General features: G+C 33.2%; 4 protein-coding genes across 4 annotated transcripts; all 4 read left to right on the plus strand.

Moving 5' to 3' along the window:
* The first annotated feature begins 334 nt into the window (after positions 1-334).
* On the plus strand, positions 335-2,186 carry LOC106349434 (cytochrome P450 71B19-like). The gene is made up of 2 exons (XM_048781203.1): positions 335-1,349; positions 1,474-2,186. The coding sequence occupies exons 1-2, from the start codon at positions 390-392 to the stop codon at positions 2,083-2,085; spliced, it is 1,572 nt and encodes a 523-aa protein (XP_048637160.1). The 5' UTR covers positions 335-389; the 3' UTR covers positions 2,086-2,186.
* A 1,826-nt stretch (positions 2,187-4,012) lies between these two features.
* On the plus strand, positions 4,013-7,085 carry LOC125609822 (cytochrome P450 71B19-like). The gene is made up of 2 exons (XM_048781205.1): positions 4,013-6,277; positions 6,374-7,085. The coding sequence occupies exons 1-2, from the start codon at positions 5,381-5,383 to the stop codon at positions 6,701-6,703; spliced, it is 1,227 nt and encodes a 408-aa protein (XP_048637162.1). The 5' UTR covers positions 4,013-5,380; the 3' UTR covers positions 6,704-7,085.
* A 3,324-nt stretch (positions 7,086-10,409) lies between these two features.
* Positions 10,410-12,261, plus strand: LOC106349433 (cytochrome P450 71B17). Its single transcript, XM_013789393.3, has 2 exons — positions 10,410-11,267; positions 11,354-12,261. The coding sequence occupies exons 1-2, from the start codon at positions 10,569-10,571 to the stop codon at positions 11,963-11,965; spliced, it is 1,311 nt and encodes a 436-aa protein (XP_013644847.2). The 5' UTR covers positions 10,410-10,568; the 3' UTR covers positions 11,966-12,261.
* Positions 12,262-14,410: 2,149 nt separating this feature from the next.
* LOC106350934 (glycosyl hydrolase 5 family protein) lies at positions 14,411-18,507 on the plus strand. The gene is made up of 4 exons (XM_013790761.3): positions 14,411-15,427; positions 15,785-16,032; positions 16,644-17,161; positions 17,925-18,507. The coding sequence occupies exons 1-4, from the start codon at positions 15,017-15,019 to the stop codon at positions 18,362-18,364; spliced, it is 1,617 nt and encodes a 538-aa protein (XP_013646215.3). The 5' UTR covers positions 14,411-15,016; the 3' UTR covers positions 18,365-18,507.
* Positions 18,508-18,572: the final 65 nt, after the last annotated feature.

Below are 18,572 nucleotides of genomic sequence, written 5' to 3' on the forward strand. Positions count from 1 at the left end.
TCTGAGAAACAAACAAGGTGTATGCAGGAACAAGGAATAGATTTGTTAGAAAGTGCTTTACTCAGATTTATTTTTTCTGAAACTAAGCCTTAGTCAAAGATGTTGCAAGGTGGTCAAGTGATTACATAATTTCTTTTGGCATGACTTGCATGTGGAAAGCAAGTGATAATATTTTGGACCTCTGTGATGTTTATAGTCAAAGATGTTAAAGTTACAAATGATATGTTAAAAATATCAGTAAATCAAGTTTATAATACTACAATATCAATGTGATACTTTTTAGACTTTTAGTGGATGTGCGTTTACCATGACGCGAGACCATTGACTATTTTGCTTAATTTAATTGTATAAATCTGGTATCGACGACAACTTGCCGAGTTGAACTATAGATGGAACAAACAGAGAGCAATTTCATTTTCTTTTCTCTATTCTATAGCACAAACAAAAAAATAATGGGGATCTCTTTGCTCTGTTTTTGCCTCGTTACTCTCGTTACACTAATCTTAATCGTAAAGAAGATTAAACACTCTAAATGGAATCTCCCTCCAAGCCCTCCTAAGTTTCCGGTCATCGGAAACTTACACCAGATCGGAGGATTGCCTCACAGGTCCCTTGAACGTCTCGCCAGAAAATACGGACCTGTGATGCTTCTTCACTTTGGTTTTGTTCCTGTGGTTGTGGTCTCGTCGAGAGAAGCAGCTGAAGAAGTGCTTAGAGCTCATGACCTAGACTGTTGCAGCAGGCCTAAGCTTGTCGGGACAAGGCTGCTCTCACGGGACTTTAAAGATATCGCTTTCACGCCGTACGATGAAGAGTGGAAGGAGCGGCGCAAGCTAGCCGTACGTGAGCTTTTCTGCCTCAAAAAGGTTCAGTCCTTTAGGTATATTAGAGAGGAAGAATGTAACTTTATGGTCAAGAAACTGTCGGAATCCGCCGTGAATCGAACTCCGGTTGATTTGAGCAAAGCCCTTTTCTGGCTAACCGCGAGTATCTTGTTTAGAGTTGCCTTGGGACAAAACTTCTACGAGAGCAAGTTTATCGATAAAGAGAAGATTGAAGAGCTCGTGTTCGAAGCTGAGACTGCCCTAGGTAGCTTCACTTGCTCCGATTTCTTCCCATTAGCTGGATTTGGATGGCTCGTTGACCTGCTTTCAGGACAGCACAAGAGGCTCAACGATGTTTTCTTGAAGCTCGATGATCTGTTTCAACGTGTGATCGATGATCATAAGAGTCCTGGAAGATCAAAAGAACATGAAGACATCATCGATGCTATGTTGGATGTGCTTCATAAACAAGGCGAGAATGATTCCTTAAAGCTTACGGTAGATCATATCAGGGGGGTCGTCAGTGTAAGTCAAGACTTCTCCAACTTCTCTAAAAACATTAGCATATAAACTGAATATATATTTCTAAATACCAACTTAATTATCTTACTTATTAAAAAAAACTTAATTTATCTTGTTTGTTTGGTAGAATATACTTTTGGCAGGGATAGACACAGGGGCCATCAACATGATATGGGCAATGACGGAGCTCGCTAGAAACCCTAAACTGATGAAGAAAGTTCAAAGCGAGATCCGAGACAATCTAGGCAACAACAAGGAGACAATCACTGAAGAAGATATCGATAAAGTTCCTTATTTAAAGATGGTGATCAAAGAAACATTCAGACTACACCATGCAGTTCCTCTTCTACTCCCACGGGAAACAGTGGTTCACATCAAAGTTCAAGGCTATGATATTCCCCCAGGGAGACAGATCCTGGTCAACGCTAGTGCGATAGGAAGAGACCCCAAACTCTGGACTAACCCGGAGGAGTTTAACCCCGAGAGGTTTATCGATAAGCCTGTGGATTATAGAGGACAACATTTTGAGTTCTTACCATTTGGCTCAGGTAGAAGAATGTGTCCTGGGATGCCCATGGGGATGGCTATTGTCGAGTTAGGACTCTTGAACTTGCTTTACTTCTTTGATTGGAGTTTGCCTGATGGGATGACCATTGACGACATAGACATGGAAGAAGCTGGTACTCTTACTATCGTCAAGAAAGTACCTCTTAAGCTTGTTCCAGTTCGAGTTATGTGATCTGAACTTTAAATATGTTTTGAATAATTAACATTATGCAGTTGGTGTAAGCATAAATGTATGAATACTATGTTTGCGTATGAGATTTGTGGCTTTGTCTGTCCGTCTTCCTGAATCGTCCGAACTGTAACTGGATGTGTTAAACACATTAAACGGTTGTGGTTTCAGATACACAGTGTGTTTCTCCATGTGGTACGCAAACCTATAAGATCGCTTGTAGTTGAGTGGACACAAATCATTGGCTTTCTATTTCCCTTTTAAAACAGGTGAAATATCTATTTTTATTTTTGGTAAACGAACACACGTGAAATATGAACATTTGTAAACGACAAAAACGCTATTTGTCATCATGCACTTCTAACCAACCAAAAACTCTTTCATCTTACAACCACAGAATCTGAGGACGATTTAATTATGAACAACACATGGGTTCAACTCCTATGATGAATTGTTAAATTCACCCCACTTTTTATACCTAACCAAAGTATCATGTAAGATTAGTTAAAAAAATAATATTTTCTTTTTAAAATGGCTAAGAAAAAGAACACCAACGTCAGCGTCGTCTACAAAACCCAAAACGCTAAAAATCTGAAATCTAAACTATAAACCTAAACTTAAAATCTCAAATCCTAAACTCTAAACCCAAAACTCTAAACCTTAAATCTTATAAAATCCGAAACCATAAACTATAAATCCTAAACTATAAATCCTAAACCATCAATCCTAAACCCTAAATTCTAAACCTCAAATCCTAAACCCGAACCCTAATCAAGTGATGTGTTTAGGATTTAGGATTTACGGTAGTATTTAGAGTTGGAGTTTAAGATTTAAGGTTTATGGTTTAGAGTTTTGGGTTTAGGATTTAGGATTTTGGGTTTAGAGTTTAGGATTTAGAATTTAGGTTTAGGATTTGAGGTTTAAAGTTTAGGTTTTAGGTTTAGGATTTAGACTTTTAATTTTTACAGTTTTGGGTTTTTGCAGACGGTCTTATACTTTTTCAGCCATTAATTTTTACAATTTTAACATCGGTGTTGTTTTTTCAGCCATTTATATTTTAATTTTATATTTTTTTAACTAATTATGCATGACACTTTGGTTAGTTATAAAAAGTGAAGTGAATTTAACCATTCACTTTTAGAGGTGAACATAAATTTTGAATTAAACTAGGTACACTAAACCTAGACATCAATTTGGAAATTTGTGTGGGAGTCTGCAGTGTCGTATTTTTATTGGTCCTTACTCTATTCTTTATTTTTTTTCTACTTTCCTGTTGGGTGTGATGTTTTTAGTTAATTTGAAAATTTACTTTATAAATTTGTATGTTTATGGATTCTTTTTAAATCTGGATGTTTAATAATCTTTAGAAAAAATCATATGTTATTTTATCTAAGTTTTTGTAACTTGTTAAAATCCACTGCAAAATTTATTTACTAACATTTAGTTTTAGTTAAAATTTGAAATCCATAACGCAAAAACATAGGATTTCTTAAAAGAAAATTTTAAAAGTATGATCAATCACTTCACATTTATTAAATGGGAAGAAATGTATATCTATCCACGCATTTGGAATTTTCTTTAATCATTTCAGTTTTACCCAACACTTTTCCGCTAATGTTCAATTGGTTTAAGAGCAAAACTTTCAAATTATCTAAATTACATATCTTGACTTATACTAGAAGACAAATCTCTACAAAAAAAAAAAAGACAAATCTGTATGAAAAAATAGATTATAAATTTAGCAAATTTTCAACCATAAACAACGTGGAATCTAATGCGAGAAACTAGTTAAAGAGAAGAATGGTTTCAAAGGAGTTTGGTTTTTTTATGTGATTCCGAATAATATTTTTTTTGGGTAAACATGTTAAAATTTCTTTTTCATATTGATAGGTTAATTCAGATTGTGCTATTAGAATTCGAAAAAGAATGAGCACGGCCATCAACTCATTAAACCCAAAACCATGTTCACTTTGAAATGGGCAAAACCTTAAAGGCAGAATGTGTGACCTAAAAACTAATTACCTCAAGAAGAATCGAGGGTGGTCGACTGATCGTAGTAGTCATGTTAGGTATAAAGCATGTTTTGGCATCATTCCCCAACCAAATCATAATAGCTTCGGTTGGTGACATGTAATATTGAATTTGAGTTATAATATGTACTGTAATTTGATGTTACTTTTAATTCGTTGTTTTTGAAATCAAGAGCAATGATTCTCCACAGTGTTGATGGCCTTTTCCATATTTTTGTTTTGATCGTTAATGGTTGCCAAAGCGACTTCATGCGGAACAGATAAATTGTTGATGTTTAATTAATTCTGTATTTATTGGTATTATTTGCAATACATCCTGAATTTCTTAAACATTTGGATGTTTGAATCAGAAATAATCTGGCAAGTGGCCAATTTAGCATAGTTCTTTCGAGGAACTTTAAAGGAAGGTTAATTTCAACAGCCTGTCTACTAATTGATGACTAAAAGGAATTTGACTCGTAATTTATTTTCATCATGGTTTCACTACACCAAATTATTTTATGCATAAGGTTCATTGTTTTGTACTTCTTCCATTTTATTTTAACTATCATTTGATTTTTTTTTTCAGGAAAGTAAAAAAGCGTAAATTTTCAATTCAAGTTTTAATTGAATACTGAATTCACTAATAGTATTTATTAATTTTTAAAAGATAAAGGAGATTTTTTTTATTAAAAATTATAGTAAATTCATAAAATGACATTCATTTTATAATATTTTTAAATCGTATTGAATTTGAAACGATTGAAAACTATATTAATTTGAAAACAAAGAAGATACAATTTATAGTCAAAAATACTTGTTTGTTAAATTTGGTGGTTTGTTTACATGAATAACAGTTAAAATATTCAAAATTTTGAAACTTGGCAAATTTTAGTGGTTTTAGAACAAATCCATTCCAGTTTTACAAAAAAAAAAAAAAAAATTAGTTGAAAAGTAAAGTGAAAAACAGTTAATGAGTGACAATTGTTTATTGAGTTCCTCTCATAATGTTGTTAAAAGTTCTCATAAGAATCTTTTTCAAACTTTATTTCTTGTCTTTTACAATTATGTTTAATCTTACAATGCCCATGTGATACTTTAAGTGGATGTCCTTTTTTTTTCTTTAAAGTGAATGTCCTTTTAGCGAGACGCGAGACCATTGGCTGTTTTGCTTCATGTAATAATTGTATGGCTCGGTATCGACAACGTTACAACTTGCCGTGTTGAACTATATATTGAACAAACAGAGAGCAATATCGATTCCATGGCAGCACAAACAAACAAAAACAATGGCAATCTCTTTGCTCTGTTTTTGCCTCATTACTCTCGTTACACTAATCTTAATCGTAAAGAAGATTAAACACTCTAAATGGAATCTCCCTCCAAGCCCTCCTAAGTTTCCGGTCATCGGAAATTTACACCAGATCGGAGGATTGCCTCACAGGTCCCTTGAACGTCTCGCCAGAAAATACGGACCAGTGATGCTTCTCCACTTTGGGTTTGTTCCTGTCGTTGTGGTCTCATCGAGAGAAGCAGCTGAAGAAGTGCTTAGAACTCATGACCTAGACTGTTGCAGCAGGCCTAAGCTTGTCGGGACAAGGCTACTCTCACGGGACTTTAAAGACATCGCTTTCACGCCGTACGGTGAAGAGTGGAAGGAGCGGCGCAAGTTAGCCGTGCGTGAGCTTTTCTGCCTCAAAAAGGTCCAATATTTTAGGCATATTAGGGAGGAAGAATGTAACTTTCTAGTCAAGAAACTGTCGGAATCCGCTGTGTGTGGGTCCGCCGTTGACTTAAGCAAAGCCCTTTTCTGGCTAACCGCGAGTATCCTGTTTAGAGTTGCCTTCGGACAAAACTTCAACGAGAGCAAGTTTATCGACAAGGAAAAGATCGAAGAGCTCGTGTTCGAAGCAGAGACTGCCCTAGGTAGTTTCACTTGCTCTGATTTCTTCCCAATTGCTGGACTTGGATGGCTCGTTGACTGGCTTTCAGGACAACACAAGAGACTCAATGATGTTTTCTTCAAGCTTGATGATCTGTTTCAACGTGTGATTGATGATCATTTGACTCCTGGAAGATCAAAAGATCACCAAGACATCGTCGACTCTATGTTGGATATGATTCATAAACAAGGCCAAAATGGTTCCTTGAATCTCACGGTAGATCATATCAGAGGTGTCCTCCTGGTAAGTCAAGATTTCTCCATGTTCTTTAAACACATTGGCATGGAAACTGAATATATAATTCTGAAAACTAACTTAGTTATCTTGTTTGTTTGGTAGAATATATTTCTTGCAGGGATAGACACAGGGGCCATAACCATGATATGGGCAATGACAGAGCTTGCTAGAAACCCTAACCTGATTAAGAAAGTTCAAAGCGAGATCCGAGACGCTTTTGGCAATAATAAGAAGACAATCACTGAAGAAGATGTCGAGAAAGTTCCTTATTTAAAGATGGTGATCAAAGAAACATTCAGACTACACCATGCAGTTCCTCTTTTACTCCCAAGGGAAACAATGGTTCACATAAAAGTTCAAGGCTACAATATTCCCCCTAAGACACAGATCTTGGTCAACGCTGGTGCTATAGGAAGAGACCCCAAACTCTAGACTAACCCGGAAGAGTTTAACCCAGAGAGGTTTGTCAATAGCCCTGTGGATTATAGAGGACAATACTTCGAGCTCTTACCATTTGGCTCTGGTAGAAGGATATGTCCTGGTATGCCCATGGGGATGGCTACTGTCGAGTTGGGACTCTTGAACTTGCTTTACTTCTTTGATTGGAGTTTGCCTGATGGGATGACACATGAAGATATTGATACAGAAGAAGCTGGTACTCTTACTATCGTCAAGAAAGTACCTCTTAAGCTTGTTCCAATTCGAGTTATGTGATCAGAATTTTTAAAATGTTTTGAGTAATTAACATTATGCCGTTGCTGTAATGTTATGTTTGCGTATGCGATTTGTGGCCTTGTCCGTCTGTCTTTTTGAATCGTCGGAACTGTACATATCACTAGATCCTCTAAGAGCTTCAGTATCGCTTTTAGTTTTACCTGAGTGGACGTATTGGAAATCATTGACTTTCTATTTTACTCTTGAAACATGTGGAACAAAACACATTGTGCAAACGACATGAACGTATTTTGTCATCACGTACTTCTTACTAACCAAACAAAACCTTTCATCTTACAACCACAAAACATTAACACGAATTAAGCGAGTGGAAGCGAGTCAAGCGACAAGAACACATTTTGTCATCATACACTTCTGACCAACCAAACTAAATCTGTAAAATCTTGACACGATTTTAATTAGGTCCACTAAACCTAGAAAGTTGTGTTAATTTTTTTTGTGTGTATGTGTGATGTTTGATGTGTTCTATTTTTTTATGTATTTATTCTCTTTACTTTTTATAATTCCTGTTGGGTTTAATGTTTTTACATTTTTCTAGTGGAGTTATTAAAGGTGTTATGGTACTTTAGTTAATTTGAAAATTCATAAAGACTTAGATCTTTGTAAAATTCACTGATTTCAAAATTTAATATCTGAACTTTAATTTTTTTTTTGACAACTCTGAACTTTAATTACTATTTATAAATTTGTTGTTCTTTTATCAAAGTTATTTTATGTATATTTTTTATAAAAATCTTCAGCAACCTATTAAATTCACGGCAAAATTCGTTTAATAACATGTACTTTTAGTTAAGACATAAAATTATAAAGCAAAAACATTGGATTTCTTAAAAGGATTTTAGAAATATGATCACTCATTTTACATCTACCAAGTGGAAATAGACGTGGGTATCCACGCATTTAGAGCATCTCCAAATTTTTTATATTTTCCACTTTAATATAGATAGTAAAAATGTTCCAATGGTATTTTATTTATTTTTTGTTTATCGTTTTATTTTTCATTTTTTCACTATAAAATAGAGTACCATTACAGTATAACTCAAATTTATAATAGAATTATTCTATTTTGAAAAAAAATAGAGTAAAACATTGGAAATGCTTTTAGTCATTTTAGTTTTATCTGCACTTTTCCACTGGATATTCAGTTCCGTTAATGAGCAAAACATTCAGTTTATCGAATTTACATACCTTGACATATTTTACAAGACAAATCTCTTTGAAAAACATAGAGGATAAATTTCAGAGCAACTTTCAACCAAAGGGACGTGGAATCTAATCAAAGAAAACTCGCAAAAGAAGAATGGTATAAAGCTTATTCATTTTTCACTTAGCTAGCAATCCACAATAGATTATCCACATGAGACAGAAAAAGAAAGTTGGAACATATGACAAAATTCAGATTGTGTGATACGCATGCAATAACGTTGACGAATTACGACCACACTTGCTCTTCTCTTATCCATTTTCTTACTAAATCAATTTCTAAAAGTCAGTGAAGGTGCCTACGCATCCGCTTAGACCATTGTTAATCCCAGTTTCTTAACTGGGTTCTTAGCTTCAGCTATGAGACGGTTCTTAGTTTTTTTTAAATTTTAATTAAGAAAAGTTAAAAACTGTCTCTTAAATACGCGATATAAAAACTGTCTCTTAGTCGAAAAGTGTAAAAAAAAATGTCAAATCATTAGTTAAAAATTCTAGCTAAGGATATCTCAAACCCCACTCTATTTTTCACTCTAAAATAGAATTTAGAGTAAAATGCTCCAATGGTACTCTATTTCTCACTCTATAATAAAGTAAAAAATAGGTTTACTCCAAATATATAGTAACTTTTTTTTTGTTCATCATTCTATTTTCTACTCTAAAATAGACTATCATTACAACAAACTCAAACTCTATTATAGAATTATTCTATTTTAGAGTAAAAATAGAGTAAACCATTAGAGATCGTCTAAGAAACAAGGGTTAGTGATGCCCTTAAACGACAAATCGGCCATAGCCAAAATAATATTATTAAAATCTGATTTATGCAACTCAAATAGATTTAAATTGTTTTGTATTAGTTAAAACTGGTTTAAATCTATCTAAATTAATCGAAATTGTGCTTGATAATCTAACTCTAAAGGTTCTATTAGTGGTGATTGAGTTCATGAAAGGATCAAACCGTGCTTGATAGTCAATCTCAGCACTCTGAGGAAGACACAACAAGAAGCCTAGGAAGGACGAAGAATGAGCATGGCCAATTAATTTATTAAACCCAAAAAAAAATTATATTATTCAAATTAAAATATATTTTGGTACTGTTTGGAAACATGGATAGCAGTATAAATTAAAAAAATTTGAATAGTAGTATAAAAAATGTATAATATCTTTTTAGTAATTTCACTTATAGAACTAACATTATTTTCAACAAATTTATTACATCTTTTATTTTCTTATTTTCATTCATCTTAACTAATTTATTAATTATATTACTTTAACAATACATCACATCATTAATTATATTACCATAATAATAATCTTACAGATTTTTATTTATTAGTTAATCAACATTAACTTTGTACCAATTATAAAATCAAAATGTAAAATAATCAGGTTTCGGAAATGGTTAAAAGTTCGGTTTAGTATATTTTAACATTTTTATTTTAATTCCAGTCGGCGAAAAATTACGTAGTTAAACACATAATTCAAAGACATAGTTTATGTGAACAAAATAATACCTTAAATCAAAATAATAAAAATGTATTACATATATTGTCACTTAATTTTTCACGCCATATAACTATTTTACTATTAAAAATTTTATAGTTCACTTAATTTAGCCAAACACATAGAAAAATGTTTTTTATTTGGTTATAGAATCAGTTAGGCATTGACATTGGAGTAACTATTCATGTATGGATTGTTTCTTTCGGGTCTCGAATATTTGGTTCGAAATTAAACTCCGCTTGGATATTATAAATTTATTTGTGGATTTCGAGTTGGATAATCTCAGTTTAGATGGTTCGGTTTTAATGTATAAAAACCTGAAAATATCAAAATAACCAATATATTTGTAACGGGTTCGAAATATTTATACTAAAAATAACTATATTCTGATTCAATCTTGATTATTTGAATACAATTAATTATATAGCAATACATCTAAAATATATAAAATTAATCATGAAAATTAAATATTAATTTATAAAAATAAAATAGTTAATATTCGTACGAGCGTGCGTGCGGATTAGTGTTTAATTTAAAATGGGCAAATATCAAAAGTCTAGTACGCATATATGCAAATAGTTTGAGCAGATAAAGCTAACTAAAATTAGGAAGTAGAATCCAATAAAATTTTGTTTTCTTCTTGCCGCTTTATCTGAATACTTATAACCTTCACTTCGTTGATCTTTTTTTTTTTGCTAAAATCACTTCGTTGATCTTTGTCGGCAAGAAGATCAAACGCTCTAAATGGAATCTTCCTCCAAGCCCTCCAGAGTTTCCGATCATCGGAAGCCTACACCAAGTTGGAGAGTTGCCTCACAGGTCACTTCAACGTCTAGCCGAAAGAGCGGGACATGTTATGCTTGTCCACTTAGGTTTCATCCCTGTAACTGTAATCTCATCGAAAGAAGCAGCTGAAGAAGTCCTCAAAACTCATGACCTAGACTGTTGCAGCAGGCCTAAGCTTGTCGGAACGAAGCTAATCTCTCGGGGTTTTAAAGATATCGGTTTCACGCCCTACAGTGAAGAGTGGAAAGAGCGGCGTAAGTTCTTGGTACGTGAGTTTTTCTGTTTCAAAAAAGTTCAATCTTTTGGATATATCAGAGAGGAAGAGTGTAACTTGCTAGTCAAGAAACTATCCGAATCAGCTGTGGATCAATCTCCAGTAGATTTGAGCAAAACCCTATTCTGGCTAACCGCGAGTATCGTGTTTAGAGTTGCTTTCGGACAGAGCTTCCACGAGAGCCAGCTTATTGATAAAGAAAAGGTCGACGAGCTTATATTCGAAGCCGAGACAGCTCAAGCTAGTTTCACTTGTTCTGATTTTTTCCCTATTGCGGGACTTGGATGGCTCGTTGACTGGCTTTCAGGACAGCACAAGAGGCTCCACGATATTTTCTTCAAGCTTGATGCTCTATTACAACGCGTGATCGATGATCATATGCATCCAGGAAGATCAAAAGGGGATATCACTGATTTGATGTTGGATGTAATGCATAAACAAGGCAAAGATGATGCCTTGCAGCTCACGTTAGATCATATCAAGGGATTTCTCACGGTAAACTAAGTTTAATAAAAAGTTTAGTTTAATATTTATTTTTAAACTGAATCTTGACATTCAACTTAGGTTCTGTTTTTTTCTAGAATATATTCATCGCAGGGATAGACACAGGAGCTCTTACCATGATATGGGCAATGACAGAACTCGCAAGAAACCCTAAAGTGATGAAGAAACTTCAAGGACAAATCCGTGACCACTTTGGCAACAACAAAGAGAGAATCACTGAAGAAGATATAGGTAAAGTTCCTTACTTAAACCTCGTGATCAAGGAGACATTCAGATTACACCCTGTAGTTCCTCTTCTGCTTCCAAGGGAAACAATGGCTCACATCAAAGTCCAAGGCTATGATATTCCTCCAAAGAGACGGATCTTGATCAACGCTTGGGCGATAGCAAGAGATCCTAAACTCTGGACAAACCCGGAAGAGTTTATCCCCGAGAGGTTTATCGACAGCCATGTGGATTATAGAGGACAACATTTCGAGCTCTTACCGTTTGGCTCTGGTCGAAGAATGTGTCCGGGGATGGCAATGGGGATCGCTACTGTTGAATTGGGACTCTTAAACTTGCTTTACTTCTTTGACTGGAAGTTGCCTGATGGGATGAGGCAGAGAGACATCGATGTGGAAGAAGGAGGTACTCTTACAATCGTCAAGAAAGTGCCTCTCAAGCTGGTCCCAGTTCGCGTTCACTGATTACACCAGACCTTAATTTCAGACTATGAAGAAGTTTTAAATAAAACTCTCTAGCTAGTAACTACGAAAATGTATGGCAAGTCTAGGTGTTTGTATGATTATATACTGTATATTGGAAAAATTTAAGATCCTTGCAGTTTTATCTTAAACTGTCAGTAAGATTATGTGACAACTCTGAATAATGGCTCCTTAGAGTCTCATGGGGCGTCTGTGCGTTGTAGATAGGCTCTATTACTCTCAAACTTATTGTCGACTTCTTTGAACCTTATGAATCTTTGGTATGCCTTTTGATTAAAGTGCGGACAATGTTGATCACCAAGAGAACGTTAAGCACATATATCGTCTATATATATAAAAGAGAATGATCTCTTCATATAGAATGTCACGTCATCGTAAAGGAATGTGCAAATCATGCCACGTGTCATCACTCTACTCACGGCTTGAATTTCGTCTGGAAGCAAGACTGCTGAACTGGGACATTTAGCTTACTTAAAATTTTCCAAAGCCTACTTGGCCATTAACTAACTAAGCAGCCCACTAAGGGCCCTTCCCTTCGACCTTTGTCTTTTCAGTTTTCCTCATTATGTAACGATTTCAGGCTCATCTCCCTATTGAATACTAGGGTGAGTGTATTCTTACAGCTGGTCATCTCATAAATAAAACTCCTTCTTCTCTATTGGATAACAAAACTCTGTTTGAAATATTGTATGGAACGACTCCTTCGTACAAACACTTGAGCGTTTTTGGATGTCTAGCGTTTGCGCACAACCTTGATCACAAAGGTGATAAGTTCAGTTCTCGCAGTCGTCGATGTGTGTTCTTAGACTACCCATACAGAAAGAAGGGTTGGAGATTATACGACTTAGAACGCAAGTTAGTGTTTACGTCAAGAGATGTGGTTTTTCGGGAGAAAATATTCTCATTTTAGATAATTCTTATTATTATTAATTTTAATCACTTATTTAATCAGATATATTTTAAATTCGTTTTTATTTTCGACTAATTTATATCATTTATTCATTAAAAGTATAAACGATTTATTATTAATTTTAATCAGATTGATTCGAAATTCGTTTTTATTGTTTGATTTATATAATTATTCATTAAGGGTATAAACGATATTAACCGCTCTAACTTTTAACGTGAGAGCTCCGTTGCAAAAATTTACTTGGTAGTCAATTATCAAACTAGGTGTCTTGCCCGCATGTGCATAATCTTCTTATAGATATTTATTATTTTATATTTTGTTACTTCAAAAACAATATGTTAAGTTATTATTTATATTCTTAACAAGTTTATATCATACATAAAATAATTTATATATGACAGAAAATTTTATTAAAATATATATACTAATTATTGTGTTGAATTTTTCAAAACACTCATATATTAGAAATATTTTAGACTGAATTTTTATACAAATGTTTTGTCTTCATTAATATTTAATTATATATTGTTTTATATCTTAATCTTTATGATAAAAATATTATTTAAAGATAACAACACAATATATAAGTCTTATCTTATTTTTTAGAAATATAAATATTATTTCAAGATAACAACAAAATATATGAGAATTATCTTTTTATAAATTTAATATTATTAATATAAAATTCGTTTTAATTAAATTATTATATATAAAAAATTTATTAAGGGTAACAACGACATTAACCAGTCTAACTTTTAACGTGAGAGCTCGATTCCAAAAATTTACTTCGCAAATAATAGTATAGATATGACCAATTTTATTTAACAGAACCGTTGGTCAATGTGATAATAATTCGAAATACCTCATGTAAATGATAAAACCATAAAAGCATAAATAAATGCTTCTAAATATTAAGATTTATTTAATAGAACCGTAGTACTTTAATAGATGTGAATAATTTAAAATAATTAATATTGCTAAGTGCTGATCATAAATATACGAATAATAAGAACGGCGATCAAGCATATACCAAAAACATAATTAATATTGCTAAGTGCTAACCATAAATATAGGAATGATAAGAACGCGATCAAGCATATACCAAAAACACAAATCACAATGGTGGACATGCTTGTAAGTGGTGCTATGAGTTCTCTTTCTGTTTTGTTATTTGTTGATTTAGTACTCCTGACTGGGTTAACTGAATTGGTGGGTACATATCTAACTTGTTGTAGTTATTGTTGTCAAAAGGAAAAAAATAATAATTATCAGAGCAAATCAAAGAAAAAATCTTGGGATAGATCATACTTTAATAGTATAGATAAGAAAGGGAGTATTTAATTTAAAATCTTACAAAAGAGAATTTAAATCCTAATGAATGTTTATCTTTTAATAAAAGGGATGTTTTAATAAAAGGGATGTGTCATTTTCCACTTAACATAAGAAGTGTGTTGTGATATGTTTCCTTCTCGTATTTCATGTTTCCTTCTTTTCAAAAGCTTCCTTCTTTCATGTATATATTTTTTTCATCTCAATTCATTTAATTGTTAATGTTCTTTTGTCGATATTTATTGTTAAATGTAGTTTCAGTTATAGATGATTTATTTTAAAAAAGTTACTATGTCATTTCGGTAATTTGTATAATCCAGATGGCATCACAGTGTTTTAGTCAGTTGTCGATAGTTGGAAGGAAGTTTCATCCAACAGATTTTGTATATGGTGTTTTGGGTAGTGATTTTATATTATATTATTAAGTTTTATTTTTAAAATAACTGTCTTCCATATTATTATTTTTAAGATTACTATGTCTCATTTTAATTTTAGTTGCACTATATTCCTAAATACTCATACAAAATCTGTAAAATAGAAATTTCAAGCACGTATATTAGATTTGTATATCAATAATATTCAATTAAAATAATAAATGTGTGCACATATCATCTTTAGTTTATGTTCTGATATACTGTTATTTATTATTTTTAAAAATAATAATAATTGTTAACAAATAATTTAATTGTAATTAATTTTTACCCCCACTATAAATTTGGTCCAGCTTTGTATGTCTCTTCCATATGATTCACCAACCCCAAAACTCAAAACGCAAAATTTAAAACACCTCTAACATGAAGACAACAAAGGTGCTAAAACGCATGTTTAGATTCTTCATCTTCTTACTGTTCTCCTTTGTCACAAAAAACATGGCATATCTACTCTCTACAAACTCTCGTTGGATCATCGACGAAAAAGGAGAAAGAACGAAGCTGGCGTGTGTGAACTGGCCAGCGCATTTACAGCCTGCAGTGGCGGAAGGGCTTAGTAAGCAGCCGGTTGATGCCGTGGCCCAAAAGATAGTGGCAATGGGTTTCAATTGTGTTAGGTTAACTTGGCCACTTGATTTGGCTACAAATGTGACATTGGCTACTAGTGTTACTGTGAGGGATTCTTTTCAAAGTCTTGGTCTTAACACTGACATTTCTGGTATCGAAACTAAGAACCCTTCCATGATTGATCTTCCACTCATTGAAGCTTACCAGGTATAATATATAACTTCTCAGATTTTTTGGATAAAAAATAACACATCTAGGGCTTCAATAGTATTGTTTTATATATGTTCTAAATTATAAATGAACTCGCATATATAAATGAATGAAAGTTTTATGCCAACAATTAGTAGTTTAATAACAGTTCAAAAAATTTCTAGTTGTTAAATAATAGTTTCTCAAATACCAGCCGTTACAAATTTTGTAGTTTTCACTTTTTAACTCATATTTTCTCATCAAATTACATAAATGGATGCATGATAGCTAATTGAATGTACGTTGACCTTAAAACGTTTTTTAAACTAACTGGCTTCCTTTCGAGAAAACAATACTCTTCTTTTTTTTTGGCAGAGTGTGGTGACGACGTTGGGAAACTACAACGTGATGGTGATATTAGACAACCACTTGACCAAACCAGGGTGGTGCTGCGGCAACGACGACGGCAACGGTTTCTTTGGAGACATATTCTTTGACCCTGCCACATGGATCTCCGGTCTGACCTACATGGCCACTTCCTTCAAAGATACATCCAATGTCGTTGGTATGAGCCTCAGAAACGAACTTAGAGGACCTAAACAAAACGTCGACGATTGGTTCAAGTACGTGTATACGGAGCCAAAATTGTTATTCACAGGGAGTGATCACTTTATAAAAATAATAATATAACAATACTATAATACTAAATAATTTATCTTATAAACATTATTTATTTTTTTGAGAATTAATCTTATAAACATTATTAATAAGAATATTATAACTAAAAATAATACCAGTTCAGTTTGTTATAAATCTCATGAATTATATTTTTTAACTAAATTTTGTATGTTGTGAATAAATATATGAATATTTTATAATATATATCAACATATGTTTATATTTATTTTAAATATTAGTGAGTGATTAATAGGATTATATTAGTTTTGAATCTTCAAAAAAATTATTTATCTAAAAATATATTATAGTATATATATACAGTAAAAAGTGAGAAATAATCAAAATGATTAAAAGAGATAATAAATGGTAGGAAAAATGCAGTAAACAAACGTTAAAATATCATTTAAAAAGACAGAAACAAAATAAAATAAAAAAGGGGTCAATGGGAAAGGTTTGACCTGAAACAAGAACTTAACTTTCAAGAACAAAAACTAATTTGTCAAATGAGATATAATTAAAAATAGCTCTAATTTTGTCTCATTCCAAATGCATGTAGGTACATGCTACAAGGAGCCGAAGCAGTTCACGAAGCAAATCCTTACGCACTTGTAATCCTTTCTGGCTTCAGCTACGACACAGACCTCTCTTTTGTCCGATCACGACCCGTAAACCTTACTTTCTCCGGTAAACTCGTCTTTGAGCTCCATCGATACTCTTTCACCAACGTTGATATATGGAGTTCTAAAAACCCTAACGACGCATGCGGCGAGATTCTAAAAATCATCGACGACGGAGGCGGTTTCCTCCTCCGGGACTTCCCGGTGTTTCTTAGTGAGTTTGGAATCGATTTGAGAGGCGGAAACATTAACGATGATCGGTATATCGGATGTATATTAGGTTGGGCGGCGGAAAATGACATTGATTGGTCGATTTGGGCACTTCAAGGAAGTTATTATTTAAGAGAAGGTGTGGTAGGAATGACTGAGTACTACGGTGTCTTGAATTCAGATTGGATAAGTGTTCGAAACAACAGTTTCATGCAAAGATTGTCTCTGATTCAATCCACGCTTCAAGGTAAATAATTTTCATGATTTAGTTTATAATTTTCTAGTTGTCTATTTCATAATAGTACAAAGTCAATCTTTAATTGGACAAGTTAAAATTATATCAAAAAATGACATTTCACCATTTTAATTGCTAGTTAAATTTATTAAAATAATATATTGTTGATATCTAAGGTTTCAAAAACATAGATTAAATATTAGATATCAACAATATATTATTTTAATAAATTTAAAAATTACTAGTAATTAAAATGGCAAAATATCATTTTTTGACAGGGCTTATTTAGAGAATAACCAAAAAAAGAAAAATTGGATTTTTAGAGAGAGATAGGAAAAGAAAAGAGGAGAGACGGTGGGATTTTAGTTAGAGCAGCTCCAACGCAACTCCTTAGAAAAAAATCATTACCAATAAATGATTTTTATAATATGTGGGACCCAAAAAATTTAAGAAATTGTGCCATAATAATCTCTTAAAGTTCGTAGCTAAGGATTAATTAAACTGTGCGCGGGTTCCACCACCACGTGGAATCCCGCGATTGACTCTTTTTTTTTTAATCTGAAAAAAATAAAAATATTAAAATAATCTATTTTGGTTATCGAGTGGAACGTTTCAGCATTGGATGTGCTCTTATGTATTGAATTTTTGTTTTTTTCTTAGCTATTGGGTGCAATTTCTCTTTATTTTAAGTAGTAGCTTCAATAATTACCTTTTGTTATGTTGTCCCTACACAATTTAATATCTTTATAATTTGGTCACTAACTTGGTTTACCAGGACCGGATCCTCAACCCGAAGTTAGCAATCTTATTTTCCACCCGTTAACCGGACTTTGCATGCTACAATCTTCCTTAGATCCAACCAAGGTCAATCTCGGTCGATGCAATCAATCTCAACCATGGGACTACACTACTGACAACACTTTGAAACTTAAAAACATACCTCTCTGCTTGGCGAACACCGGACCGAACGCACCGGTTAAGCTCAGTGAGGCGAGTTGCTCGACCCCTAGTTTGTCGCAATGGCAACCCATCTCAGCCTCGAATATGCTCTTAGCTGCAAAGTCAACCAATAACTCGCTTTGTCTTGACGTAGATGGAGACAATAACGTCGTGGCTACCAACTGCAAGTGTGTGAACGGCGAAGACAGCTCGTGTGACCCGATGAGCCAGTGGTTCAAGATCGTTAAAGTCAATAAAGCAAATGAGGATATATAACTGATCATTAACAATTGATCAAGTAACTCATGAAGTTTGTTTACATGTTATTTTCTGTTGAAGTTTCTAATAAAGACTATTTCGTTGTAATGCGTGATTATTGTTTCTTTTACCAATTTGATCAACATGATAACATTTGAATATTTTTGATTGTCATCTTAGCATCATAGCATGGTATTAGGATCGAAAAAAAATCTTAAGAAATAAT

This window comes from Brassica napus, chromosome A6 (genome assembly GCF_020379485.1).
Source record: "Brassica napus cultivar Da-Ae chromosome A6, Da-Ae, whole genome shotgun sequence".
NCBI lineage: Eukaryota > Viridiplantae > Streptophyta > Magnoliopsida > Brassicales > Brassicaceae > Brassica > Brassica napus.

Coding starts and splice junctions, on each gene's coding strand:
- LOC106349433 (XM_013789393.3), top strand. CDS start 10,569: ATGCTTGTCCACTTAGGTTTCATCCCTGTAACTGTAATCTCATCGAAA. Junction 11,268..11,353: donor ATATCAAGGGATTTCTCACG/GTAAACTAAGTT, acceptor GTTTTTTTCTAG/AATATATTCATCGCAGGGAT.
- LOC125609822 (XM_048781205.1), top strand. CDS start 5,381: ATGGCAATCTCTTTGCTCTGTTTTTGCCTCATTACTCTCGTTACACTA. Junction 6,278..6,373: donor ATATCAGAGGTGTCCTCCTG/GTAAGTCAAGAT, acceptor TTTGTTTGGTAG/AATATATTTCTTGCAGGGAT.
- LOC106349434 (XM_048781203.1), top strand. CDS start 390: ATGGAACAAACAGAGAGCAATTTCATTTTCTTTTCTCTATTCTATAGC. Junction 1,350..1,473: donor ATATCAGGGGGGTCGTCAGT/GTAAGTCAAGAC, acceptor TTTGTTTGGTAG/AATATACTTTTGGCAGGGAT.
- LOC106350934 (XM_013790761.3), top strand. CDS start 15,017: ATGAAGACAACAAAGGTGCTAAAACGCATGTTTAGATTCTTCATCTTC. Junction 15,428..15,784: donor CACTCATTGAAGCTTACCAG/GTATAATATATA, acceptor TTTTTTTGGCAG/AGTGTGGTGACGACGTTGGG. Junction 16,033..16,643: donor AACGTCGACGATTGGTTCAA/GTACGTGTATAC, acceptor AAATGCATGTAG/GTACATGCTACAAGGAGCCG.